General features: G+C 41.2%; 1 protein-coding gene across 6 annotated transcripts in view; it reads left to right on the top strand.

Annotated features, from left to right (window-relative positions):
* The first annotated feature begins 5942 nt into the window (after positions 1-5942).
* rgs19 (regulator of G protein signaling 19) overlaps positions 5943-13391 on the top strand; it is a 39879-nt gene continuing 32430 nt past the window's right edge. For 2 of the 6 annotated variants that reach the window (XM_028993791.1, XM_028993786.1), the window contains exon 1: positions 5943-6341. In XM_028993791.1, the coding sequence (XP_028849624.1) occupies positions 6285-6341 (57 nt within the window). In that variant the 5' untranslated portion in view covers positions 5943-6284. Of the gene's footprint in view, positions 6342-6567; positions 6607-12289; positions 12439-13391 lie in introns of those variants that run through there. The other 4 variants (XM_028993787.1, XM_028993788.1, XM_028993790.1 and 1 more) reach the window with 3 other exon arrangements.

The following is a 13391-nucleotide window of genomic DNA, read 5'->3' as shown; positions in this document are numbered from 1 at the left end:
GGAAGGCATCCCTGGGTCTAATTGCTAGAAAATAGTAAAATACTGTGTAACTTTTACGTCATTTGCTTTTTAAAAAATAAATGGTCATTGTCTCTTGTCTATTTTATTACGTTACATCCAAACAGAAGCGTCCCGAGTTCTTTTTTGAATCAGGGTTTATTGTGGCCATTCCCGACACACAAAGGTGAATGAATGGGTGCCTGTAACCACATTCATATAAACAAGAGAGAGGCTTTCAAAAGACCATTCAGACTGAAAGACTGGCGACCAGATGACAGGCATTATGCACAGTGCATCTGCTCGTTCTCCATGTTTAGCTGTCTCTGAACAATGAACACTATAATGCTCATTTTTATTAAAGGGAAAAAAATCTTTTGTTTTATGTACACTTTTGTCTCCCCTGGCTTTTGACAACATTTCCTCATGTTGTGTCTTCCAGGTCAAGAAAGGCAAATCATTGGTACTTGTGCAGAAAGTGTTTTTGTGATTTGCCTCAGTTCACTCCCTAACTACGTCATCAACGTTATTTAATTGATCTCTTAACCTTTTAGATTGTGTGCCGTCAACAAGCTTTCAACTGCAATGGTGCTTCCAACAGAGCAATGAGAGAAATTTGTTCCTAATTCATTTCCATGGAACTGGCATACACATCATCATGGGGAATTATGGGATTTGTAAGGCATAAAAAGTCTGAAGGAAATAGTGAGATCCTCATTTCAAATTTCCCTATTGAAATGCAGCATGGAATGGAGATTAAACTGTCATTTATTTATACATTTTTCAGCATTTTGCAGTCCAACACTAGATGACAATAATTTAGGGATTGTTATTTACATGAGTGCTTTTCCTATTTGCTCTAAATTTTAATGAAATAAGTAAAAGTTCCCTTTGATATTACTAATAATGTATGAGAAGAAACACGATTTTCCTTAGTTTAATATTTATTACCCCAAAACTTTAGACAACATCAGGGATAGCCCAAATAACAAAAATCGACAATGTAGCAGGCATTTCCACCATTTGCCACAATGACAGCTTAACAGCGACGTCCCATGCTCCTCACTAGCCTCAAAATGTTGTTCTGTGGCAATGGGTTCCACTATTCCTCATGTGCTACACTGAAATCTGCTAGATCAAGTTGGGGGTGTGCTGGTGGAATTGGGGGATGATGGTGGGTTCAATTATGTTTCTGAGGTAATAACGTGCAGTGACTATGCCATGTTCAATAACCAAATCTGTTTTGTGCTGACTGGTGACCTCCTCCACCCAGACTGTTGCACCTCCTCCACCAAAGCAAACCGTGGGGACCATGTTGACCTCAGCATATCGCTCACCTTGCCTTCTCCAGCAATGCTGTCGACCATCATTTCTGTGCAAGTTGACCCGTCACCTGACGGTAGACCACTGATGCATTGTCCAGACCACACGGTCTTGTGCCCACTGTAAATGTTCACGGTGGTGTCTTGGTGTCAGTGGAGTCACCGGCAACAGTCATCTGGCATTCAAGCTAAAGTGGTGGAGTCAGTTGTGAATGATTCGCTGTAAACCCTAGTACCCCCCGCACCTCGCGAACGGGCCTGCAGCTGTGTGGCCGTTGCATAACAATGTCTAAGTACATAGGTCCTTAGTTACTGGTCATCATTGTGGTCATTCACTCATGGGGCTCCACTCCTGGATCTGTCATGAACTCTGCCAGTAGTTCTGTGTCTTGATGCAAGTCTGCTGATGACACTTTGAGACACACCAAGTTCACAAGCAACATCTGACTGCCTGCCACCGACCCGAAGGCGCACCATGGCCAGGTAACGCTGCCTGTCCATTAAGTGACATTGTGTGTTCATGGCTGTTTGAATGATGAACTTGGAATGACTTACTGACAATACCAGCTTTTTATACCCACAGAATGTTGAAATTGAGTTTGTCTCTTGATATTGACCAAAATATAAGGCACACATTGAAACCATTACATGGAAAACACAAAATGAGGTGTGTCAGTACAATTGCCTCCCTATCCCAAAAATGTCTGAAGTGAAACTTTACTTTACTTTATTTTGCAGACGCTTTTATCCAAAGCGACTTACAGGAGGAAGACACCAGCAATTCTTGTTCGATTTCTATCGATTTTGAGTACAAAAACTAAGAGCCCTGATAAGGCCTAACTTGTCAGCAAAGAAGATGCTCGGAGATTTTATTTATATATATATATATATATATAGTATTATTTTGTGCAGTGTGTACGCATGTGCATGTGTAAGTGTTAGATTTGTCTGAAATACTTTTTGAATAAGATGGTTTTCAACTATTTCTTAAATGAACAAACACCATATGTATAAGATCCACTAAGTCTCTCACATATGCCTAAATTAACGTGAGTAATGTATTTCCCTATAGAGAAGAGTTTTTGCTGGTTGATCTATGTAACAAACATACATTTACCCAATGAGGACAATAAATGGTCCAATGTATGTTTATCTTAAACACATTTTATATTTTATAGCATTATTATTGCACTGAATCTAGAGAAGTAGTCTCTTTTGTCAACTTAACTTTAAGAGCATATTCAATTTTCTAGATTATTTGCATCATTGTGTGCTTGTTTGGGGGAAAATGTGTGACCTTTGCCATTGCTTATTGAATAACATTACACATTGTTTCATCACCACAACATTGAAATAGCCCTTACAAAATGGCATAGCATGAAAGTTAAGACCTTTGCCACCTTGCTTCATGAGATTCAAGGATGTGCTTTGTGATACTGACGTTGACACATGAAATGCAAATTGTTCTTGACTGCATATTCACCTCCAGGATTTTCTATATTTTGCTCCATTCAGCTTTGCTCCCTCGAGCTTTGGTTTGTCTGTCTCCCTGAGAGAAGAAACCCCAAAGTCACCATCATGCTCCTCTCTATTAATGGTCTGGTGTGTTGTGTTTTGTGCCAAATATAGCATAGAGGACTGAGGCAAAAACAGAAAAGTTCAGCTCGGCTCATCAGACCATAGAATCTACCTCAAAATTGTTGAGTACCTCGCATGCCCTCAGGCGAATCCCTGCCGAGCTGTTATTTCTTCTCGCCACCCTTCCACACAAACCTGATTTATTGACTCTGTGCAATATTGTTCCCTGAACGCATTCTCCTGTCTGTCACAGGTGACTGTAACTGCTTTAAAGATGCCAAATGTCATGTTACTCAGACATTGAAGGGTACAATTTTAAGGCATTATTTTTGACACATTGGACGGCTTCAGGAATAACAAATTCACAAGGATTTCAGCAATCAGTAAAAGCGCTGATTATCTATCTGCTTGCTTGGATTTGTACCGACATGGTCCTGAGATGACTATAACATAGATTATATTTGTGATGTTCACCAATGGCACTGTGAACAAGTTTAATTAAGGGGTAAACAGAGGAAGAGGGGGAGACAGGCTCTTGCGTTGTTGCCAGATTGGGCGGTTTTGAGTGTTTTGGGGGTGGGCGCTTGTCAAGAATAGATGCTGAGCACAGGATTAATTTAAGCATGTGCTACTTCAACACTCATCAGATAGTTATGGTAGTTGTTTGTATTTTGACAATTGTTTTAAAATTTTGGACTGAAACCATTAGACATCTGGCATCTCTGCATGTCTTACATGTGACATGTTCACACATTTAAATCTTTTATAGTGAAACATTAATGTTTGTGTTCTGGGTGACACAAATAACTTTCTACAAATAAAATTAATAGATCAGAACAAAAAGATTACCTTGCTAGTTATTTATACATTAATCTAAGTCCTGGTGTAAATCCCATGTTTATTATAAAAGTGAAGTGATTGTCACATGTGATACACAGCAGCACAGCACATGGTGCACACAGTGAAATTTGTCTTCTGCATTTAACCCATCACCCTCAGTGAGCAGTGGGCAGCCATGACAGGCGCCGGGGAGCAGTACGTGGGGACGGTGCTTTGCTCAGTGGCACCTCAGTGGCACCTTGGTGGATCGGGATTCGAACCAGCAACCTTCTGATTACGGGGCCGCTTCCTTAACCGCTAGGCCACCACTGCCCCATTATATATTATATTATAGCCCTTTGAAATTAGGGTCCTTAGATTCAGAAGTGATGACGAGTTCAGGGCAGATGGTTCAGAATTTTACCAAGATTCTAAGTCTTTATGCTGAATTTTCTGCTGAGATGTTTTATATACCTGCACTGACTGGTGTTGTCTCAGATCATTTCACCACCTTTGGTCTTTCATTTGAAATCATGTTTCCTTGAAAATGCATGAACTATCAGGGAACCAGGTACTGTTGTATTATGGAACACCTCAACTGCCTACTTCACTGCAGTCAAGTCCAGTAAAATCCTCTTTGGATCAGAAAAAGTAAGAACTTTGCAGTGCAGTAAATATAAATGGTTATGAGACACTGTCAAGGGGTGTCAGTCCTGTTATAGAAGATAAACAAAAAACTCTCCGAAACCACTCAATCCACACTAAGGTCTCAGGTGCCACAATTCTGCTCAGAAATACATGAGGCAAAGACACGGCAGCCCAATGCACATGCACTGATATGGCCTATATGGAATTGCCAGTGGTTCCTCTGGACACCGGAAAAAAAGAGCACCCGACAGAAACCCGACGCCAACACAGGGTCATGCAAAGTCACAAATGCACACACAACGCCTGGATGTGGAATCATACCTCCGAATTTGGAGTTTATAAAACCACAGCACTAAACACTGCATCACTGTGCTACCCCACCTCTCATAAACAAGTTCTATAATTATCAATTGCTTATTCAAGCAGTATACAGTACCATTTTAAACCCATATATGACTCTGGGTGACTGTTTTTCCTCGTAGTGCCTCAGAGATTAAGGAAATACCAGTAATGTACTGCATTTAGAAATGGGTTCTATAATCAGAATCTAAAAGTACCTTAATTGGAGGGTAGTACAAATGAGGATCCAATTAAAAGTGATTTATCAATGCTAATCTGGGCATTGGTGGTAACATCATTTTTCATCCTTTGTTTTACATGCACCTAGCACTAACGACAAACGGTATCATTTTCGAATCAGTACTTCAGTACTAATTTAAATATGTACAAATAATGTGTTTTACTGATATGAATTCATTCATTCATTCCTGAGGCGCAATTATGGAATGAAATCTACAGCAAGTGTGGCATGTGATGGGGCACATAAGTGCAAAAGCAATACAAGTCTTTAATAAAACAAGTTTAAAGGCAGTGACAAGTTTATTTTCCCACACTATATCAGTCAGAAGACATGAGACCTGCAATAAATTATGCAAATGAGCTATGGCCCAAGAACTCAGACTAATCTATAGCCATTTAGGTTTGTCACTGTCAGAATTGTCTGCAAGTTCATTACTCAGTTATGCTACATGCAGGGTTTTTCCTTCTCCTTGCTCTTGTAGAAAGATTCAGTGACACCAAGTGGCCGGTAACACAATATGTTGCTTGTGCTGCAACATCTTTGGATGAAAACTATCACTATCCCCTTACTGTGAACCTGGTGACAACAGTGAGTCATCTGGGATTGACGCTTGAGGCCTTAAAATAGAACTAGTTTATGTGGATAATAGAACAAGTATATGTGAGCATAAAATGCTTGACAAATACAACAATTACACAGGTGTATGTACAGTGATACGGCTTTTGCTAGTATCACAAATGACTGCGTAGCAGCCGTATATTAGCTTTTAGTCCAAACTTCCATCGCATATCGTTTCAACGTTCGTTATTCTTGGTGTTTTGTCGCCCCCTGCTGGTAGTTCGAAACACCAACTGAATACAAGCGTATGTGACAAACGATTGTCGTTCAACAAAATATATTGTCCCAAATGTGTCATTCGGTGTGAAGTGGATGAGGCATTAAACTTGAACAAGTTTGCAGGAAGCATTTGGTCTGGGCTTCGACCGGCATGAAGCAGCGCGGCGGACGCGAATGGAAGTCTCCGAGATAGGAAGTGGCCGAGGAGCTCCTTTCGCGCTCGGATCGATGCATCCGAACGGACGCGTTTCCACGGACGCGCGGAGCGACCCGTGCCGGCGTCGCGTCCACTGCGCCCGCGGAGCTCCGGCAGAAACGACCATTAACGAGGAAGTCCTCCGTGCGCCGCTCGAGTAGAAGTGTCCGAGTTGGCGCATGCGCGGTGCCGTCTCTGCCTGCCTCCGTAAGGGTGTCGATCCTGAAGCTGGAACATTGGAGGAAAAAAAAAAAGACAGTATTTATATACGCACGGGGGGGAAAAAACAAGATAAAAAAAGAAACGGATGTGCTTCGGGAAACGAAACGGCTACCGCCCTTCGGGTCATTTTCATGCAAAAATTGTAAGTACGCTCCTCTACGGCATTTCTCGGCGCAAAACGGTCTTAGTTAGCCAGTGGATGGTGGGTTTTTCCCGTTTTTAGTGAAAGGTCCGCGATTCCCCAAGAACGGGTCGCCTTGAGCAAAGCCCCCTCACCCCCGGTGACTTAAAAAAAAATCTTTTTTTTTTTTTTTAGGAATGGTAAAAGACGACAGTCGCGTTTTTTTTGTTTAAATCACTGTGTGCGGCTTTTCCTGGAAATAGACGCGCGGTTGTGTTCGACTGAGGTAAATCGCAAGATCGTTTTTTTTTTTTTTTCTTCTTCTCCTTCTCCGCTCCGTTCCTGTCAGGGCGAGTGTCGTCGTTTAACCCCGAAGCACCAAACGGGGGATTTTTCCCCCTTCTTTTTCTTGCTTTTCTTTTGTGGAGCGGAGGGGAGGGTTCGGGAGCTACCTCATGTCGAGCGGCGGCGTTTCGCGGAGCTCGGCTGCTCGTACGTTTTACATGTATTACTGCTGCTTTATATATATATATATATATATATATATATATATATATTATTATTATTTCCCCCGCCGAGACAGCGCGATTCGGAGCAGTTTCGGTGTTTTCGGCGCACTGGTGTGAATTGTCGGTGAAACGCGAGGACTCCGGGCGACATGACACCGTAACCTACAGTTTGCTGGTCGCTCGGCGTGTACGTGCGTGTGGACTTCTTGGCTCTACGCGTCTTCTATTAATTTTTTTTTTATGTAAAACCCCGAGGTAGGACGTGGTTAGACTGCCGCCGCGGGAGGGAGCGTCATCTTTAGGATCTCTCTCGAACACTTCAACACCTAGGAAGTGGGAGAAAAGAACCGCGGGTATCCTAAAAGGTCATTTGGCGTTTTCGTTTATTTATTTATTTAAATTTTTTTTTTAAGATTCTCTCTTATCGGCTCGTTCGGTTGAAAGGACCGTGTTTTCTCCTTCACCGCCCCCACCCCCCCCCTCCGCCTCGCGCTGTAGTAAAGCGCGTTCGCGACACGGCGCGCGAGACCTCCGAGTGAATGAATTCGGTGCGCGCGCGGCCCTGCGAGTCGCGTGCACGTCGCGAGGAGGAGGGGGCGGGGCTATTTGAAAAGGGAAATCGCACTTATGCTAAAGCCATCGATGTTATCGATGTATTAAAAAGCGTATTTGTATTCATGTAATATGCACAGTACTGGCCAAAAGTTTGGACACACCTTCTCATTCAATGTGTTTTCTATATTTTCATGACCATTTACGTTGGTAGATTCTCACTGAAGGCAGCAAAACAATGAATGAACACGTGGAGTTATGTACTTAACAAAAAAGGTGAAATAACTGAAAACATGTTTTATATTCTAGCCACCCTTTACTCTGATTACTGCTTTGCACACTCTTGGCATTCTATCGATGAGCTTCAAGAGGTCGTCACCTGAACTGGTTTTCCAACAGTCTTGAAGGAGTTCCCAGAGGTGTTTAGCTCTTGTTGGCCACTTTGCCTTCACTCTGAGGTCCAGCTCACCCCAAACCATCTCGATTGGGTTCAGGTCTGGTTACCGAGGAGTGTGTGTATATGCCGATCATTCCTCCAATTTTGATGATGTATCTGGTCTCTATTCACATCTCTAATTTAACACCATTTTGCAATGCTCAGTGTGCATTTTTCCATGGATCCTGTCTATCTGCCTTGCACGCACAGAACGCGGTGCACACAACGAAATGTGTCCTCTGCTTTTAACCATCACCCTTGGTGAGCAGTGGGCAGCCATGACAGGCACCTGGGTGTGTGGGGATGGTGCTTTGCTCAGTGGCACCTTGGCAGTTCGGTATTCAAACCAAACCGTCTGTTTCTTTACTTGTTAGGCCACCACCACTTTGTTTGAACTGCAGAAGAAGTGTTCCTCAACTTAGTAAATTAGATTTGCTATTTTAACATTCGTGAAACATAAACTATAGCAGGTTTTGTAAACTTTTAGATCTCACTGCTTTTTGAATGGGCCACCCTGGCACAGCGGTTAGTGACGTGAGGTTGTGAGTTTGAATTCTGGCTCAGACCTTGTTTGTGTGGAGAGTGCATGCTTTCCACGTGTTGCCATCAGTTTCCTCCAGATTCCGAAAAGCATGCACACTAGGTGGATTGGCAACTAAACTGACACCCTGTCCATGCCCTGGGCCCAGTGTCTCAGTATGGGCTCTGGCAGTCATGTATGGATATAGTTTAGTTTCAAAATTCACAAATAAATATCACACCATTCACAAATATTTGTAAATGCACTGACATTTATGCATGATGTAAAATTCTTTTGAAAAAATGCATTTGTGATTGGTGTTACATAAGATAAAAATTATATTTGTGAATTTTGTTCCATTTGTTTTTGAATCAAGAAATATATTTGTGAATGGTGTGATATTTATTTTATGAATTTTGAAACTAAACTATATAGCCATGACCCTGAGTAAACAAACTAAATGGTTAAGGATAATGAGTGAGTTAGTGTGTGATTTTTCACTATGATGAAACAGTGTAAAATACGTTTGCATGGGCAGATGTCATCACCAGATTTAAGGTTAAATTAAAATGAAACTTTACTCATATTACCAGTGTTTCGCACAAAATTTCCCACATTTCACATAGCTGGTACAGGGGTGGGTGGCTGATTCAAAGCCTAATAAGTCAGTATAAATCTAAACATTAGCTATTGCCGTAATATTGTTTTGATTGTTTCTCTACCAGTCAAAAGTTTGCATCTACTCATTTATGGATGTCTTTAATTTTTTACATAAAAGAACCAAACTGAAGACACGGGATTATGAAATAACACACAAGTAACATTACACATTATGCAGAAAAAAACATAAAAAATGTCAGTCTCTCTAAAACAGGGAGGTTTTGCTGTGACAGCAGCGTCTCACACTCTTGGATTCTCTCGACCACCTTAAGTTAGACGACGTAGAAGGTTTCCAACAGACCTGCAGGTTTATGCTCAACACTTTCTTATCATTCACTCATGTTAATGAGCATCTCATGAAGCAGCTTTTGATGATGACAACACTGAACAAAGCAGTCATGAAGGTAAAAAGAGGCAACTCTGAAAATACAGATTCATCAAACTTTCTTCTCTTACAAAATATTGCTAAATATGTTTATTGCATTGAATTCTTCAAAATGGCTCCATGTTAGTCTCCATAACGTTTGACTGTGTATACATATACAGCTCAAAAAATAAAGGGAACACAAAAATAAGACATCCTAGATCTGAATGAATGAAATATTCTCATTAAATAACTTTGTTATTTACATAGTTGAAAGTGCTGACTACAAAATCACACAAATATTATGGATGGAAATCAAATTTATCAACCCATGGAGGTCTGGATTTGGAGTCACACTCAATATTAAAGTGTAAAAATATACTACGGCTGATCCAACTTTGATGTAATGTCTTTAAAACAAGTCAAAATGAGGTCAGTAGTGTGTGTGGCCTCCACCTACCTGTATGACCTCCCTACAATGGGTGGTGGATGGTCTCCTGAGGGATCTTCTCCCAGACCTGGACTAAAGCATCCGCCAACTCTTACAATCTGTGGTACTATGTGACGTTGGTGGATGGATCAAGACATGATGTCCCAGGTGTGCTCAATTCGATTCAGGTCTGGGGAACGGACGGGCCAGTCCACAGAATCAATGCCTTCGTCTTGCACATGAGATCTAGCATTGTCCTGCATTAGGAGGAACCCAGGGCCTACTGCACCAGTATATGGTCCCACAAGGGGTCTGAGGATCTCATCTCATCGGTACCTATTGGCAGTCAGGATGTCTCTGGCAAGCAGCAGAATGTTCTCCACAGCATCTCCAGTCACATGTGCTCAGTGTGAACCTGCTTTCATCTGTGAAGAGCACAGGGCGCCAGTGGCAAATTTGCCAATGTTTGTCTTTTCTGGCTAATGCCAAATGTTCTGCATGGTGTTGGGCTATAAGCATGACCACCACCTGTGTATGTCGGGCCCTCCTACAACCTAAATGTAGTCTGTTTCTGATCGTTTGATCAGACACATACAAACTAATAAGTGGTCTGTGGTCTCCACCTACAGAACCACTCTTTTATTTGGGATGTCTTTGCTAATGCCTATAATTTTCACTTGTGAAATTGATTGTCAAACAGTTGCTTCGTAAGTGGACAGTGTTATTGACTTGGAATTCCATTTTGTTGTTTAAGTATTCCCTTTATTTTTTTGAGCATTGCATACACATACATACAGTTAGTAATGACACCAAGTGCCTTTATAGAACCAGCTTCTTGTTAGTGCTTCTAACACAAACCAACATTGTTTTCTGTTAACTATCTAATAACTAGTTAATAGCAGAGTTCTTTTATTACTAGTTGTCACGGTGTGGCTTACCTTCCCCATTCTGATTTGTATTTTCTGCCCATTTGCTGCCCTGGTGGCCAATCACATTAGCTTAAATATCAAGCACAATAATCCTTAGCTAATGTTTTGCTGTCAGAAGGCATATAGGGTATGAGCGAATTGAACATGGCCACTATGCGTTCCTATATAGCAAGCCAACCTACATGTAATTGGTACTAAAGTACTTGGTGAAGTCAAATATAGTTTGGCCGTCTATCAGCTCATTTGGATGGAGCTGTGGTTATATCTATTTAATAATTAGCCTGCAGTCCTTGTCCCACTATAAATGCACAGGAAGGAAATTGACTCATTTATTTGATGTGCAACAATCTATTGATACTTATTTTGCAAACAACATGCACATAATCCCTGATTGTTATCTGTTATATGCATTATATTCTATTCTAATACTTTGATTTTCTGTTAACGACATGTAGTTGTACCCAATGCATGATCACACACACAGAAGTAAAAAGTCATTATGCTTTCCATATGCAAAGAAATTAATGTATATGTCTGGTTGTTTGTTTAAATATCATGTTATGCTTAGGTGGAATGATCAGAATAAGCTCAATTGAATCTACTCATACACACTGTGTCTCAGTGAGTTCACATTATGGTTCAAAAGGGGCTTTGAGCTCAAATGGGGAGGCCATGCTTGAGTTAAATGGCTCTCTTTCATCCAGCTACAGCCCCAGGGACCTGCATTAAAAATATCTTGGGGAAAGGAAAAAAAAAAGTCACAAAATCATGAAACAGGGCCAAACGTCACTTTCGTGTACATAAGCGAGATCAGGTCATGAATGAGATGCAGTCACTGAAGGTGCCTGAAGTGGAGGTGGCTGAATTGAGAGTGGCTTAGAGATGAACCCGGTGTCTCCAAAATAAAAAGAGAGAACTTTAAAGAGAGTCACTCTTGTTGTGCTATGACCACTTTGCTTTTGATTAGGTACGCCTGTACTTCCTAGGATGCTACAGTGCAGGCCCCTCCCGGTCCCCTGTACACCTTCCAGCAGCAGCCCAAACACTGTGTAAATGACAGGTTAATTGGTGTCCCTATAAAAAATAGCAGTTTGGTATCTTGCTTTTTTGGGATACATTTTGCACCTACCACGCCACTAAATTGGGGCAGTGGTGGCCTAGTGGTTAAGGAAGCGGCCCTGTAATCAGAAGGTTGCCGGTTCGATTCCCGATCCGCCAAGGTGTACCATCCCCACACACTGCTCCCTGGGTGTCATGGCTGCCCACTGCTCACTCAGGGTGATGGGTTAAATGCAGAGGACAAATTTCACTGTGTCCACCGTGTGCTCTTCTGCTGTGTATCACAAGTGACAATCACTTCACTTTCTAGAATTTTTCTAGAATTTCTTGAAATTGTCTATGTTTTGACTGAGGTGGCCAGTGATGAGACAGCCACACCCATACCCAGCTTCTTTTTTAAAACTGTCAATACTGTTGAGTTTTTTTGTTTGTAATCCAAGCCTTTAACCATCTTCCCCTTTCCCCCCTCCTTTTTTTCTTTCGTCTGTTGCCTGTTTCCTCTTTTTATTCAAGTTTGACACTCCTTCCTCTTTGGTCATTACGCTGGTAAAGATTAGAAGGATCTTATAACCATGCCATGCCGCTCACCCACTATTGAGTGACTATTTCTTGACCACTTTCTCCAAAAATAAACCCTTTTAAATTGCTTCGGAAATCATGTAAGTACGAAGTTATTGCAAATTTTGTATTTGTTTCCTCTGAAAGTTAAACTATTCCTGTCAGTTAACACTGCTGATGGGTTGATGAGGTGGCTGGCGATAATCTGATTGAGTTCTTCCTGTGCAGTGTTGTGTTGTTTTTATTCTTCTTCTTTTTCTTCTTCCCATTCATTCAGTTGGTGTGCTAGTTTTTGGTTTTAAATGATTTCGCTCACATGAAGTCTGAGCTCAGAATATTTTTCCTATATGTAGAGATTGTTTAAAAAGTATAAATTAGCAAAGGAAGCAAATTTATACAACATGGTTAATAATTCTTCAAATGGCTCTAGATATTATACAAATATAGACACTATACATATGTTAAAACATTTTAAGGCATTAAAAGCAAGCCTACTCTCCCCGTGTTAATGCTCTTACTTCTGTATCATTTTATTATGGAAGAAAAAAAATGTTCTCTGACACACCCACACTCACTGGTTTAGTATTGTACAGACGTCTTGGCAGTTCATGGCAATAACATTATGTCCCAGTATTAAAAAAAATGAACTGGCACCATATTATTTAATGCACTTTAGCATTGATTATTGGAAATTTTACAATAAGTTGAGGTGCTCGATGAGGTCTGAATTCCACCAGGGCCCACGGCAACATATGCAACGTGTCACATCCTGTTCGTCATTGCAGTGTCATTTGATGAACGTGTGCTAAATGCGGCAGTTTAGTAATGAAATATTGTTGCACATCACAAATGGAACTGGTCCAAAGTGTTTTTTTTGGCCGTGTAAGGTAGTGTGGAGTCCTTTCAGGTGTCTGAGATGTTTAAAATGAAATATTTTATTCTTCTTCCATTGTTCAACTGACCACCCAGCTCAAACAGAGATGCCCAGCCGTTATATACAGATTTTGGTCTCCTGATGACTACATGACTTTTAAAGTTGTCAGCTCTCTGTCTG

The sequence above is a fragment of the Denticeps clupeoides genome, chromosome 10 (genome assembly GCF_900700375.1).
Source record: "Denticeps clupeoides chromosome 10, fDenClu1.1, whole genome shotgun sequence".
Lineage (NCBI taxonomy): Eukaryota > Metazoa > Chordata > Actinopteri > Clupeiformes > Denticipitidae > Denticeps > Denticeps clupeoides.
This window is presented reverse-complemented; position numbering and strand designations above follow the sequence as displayed.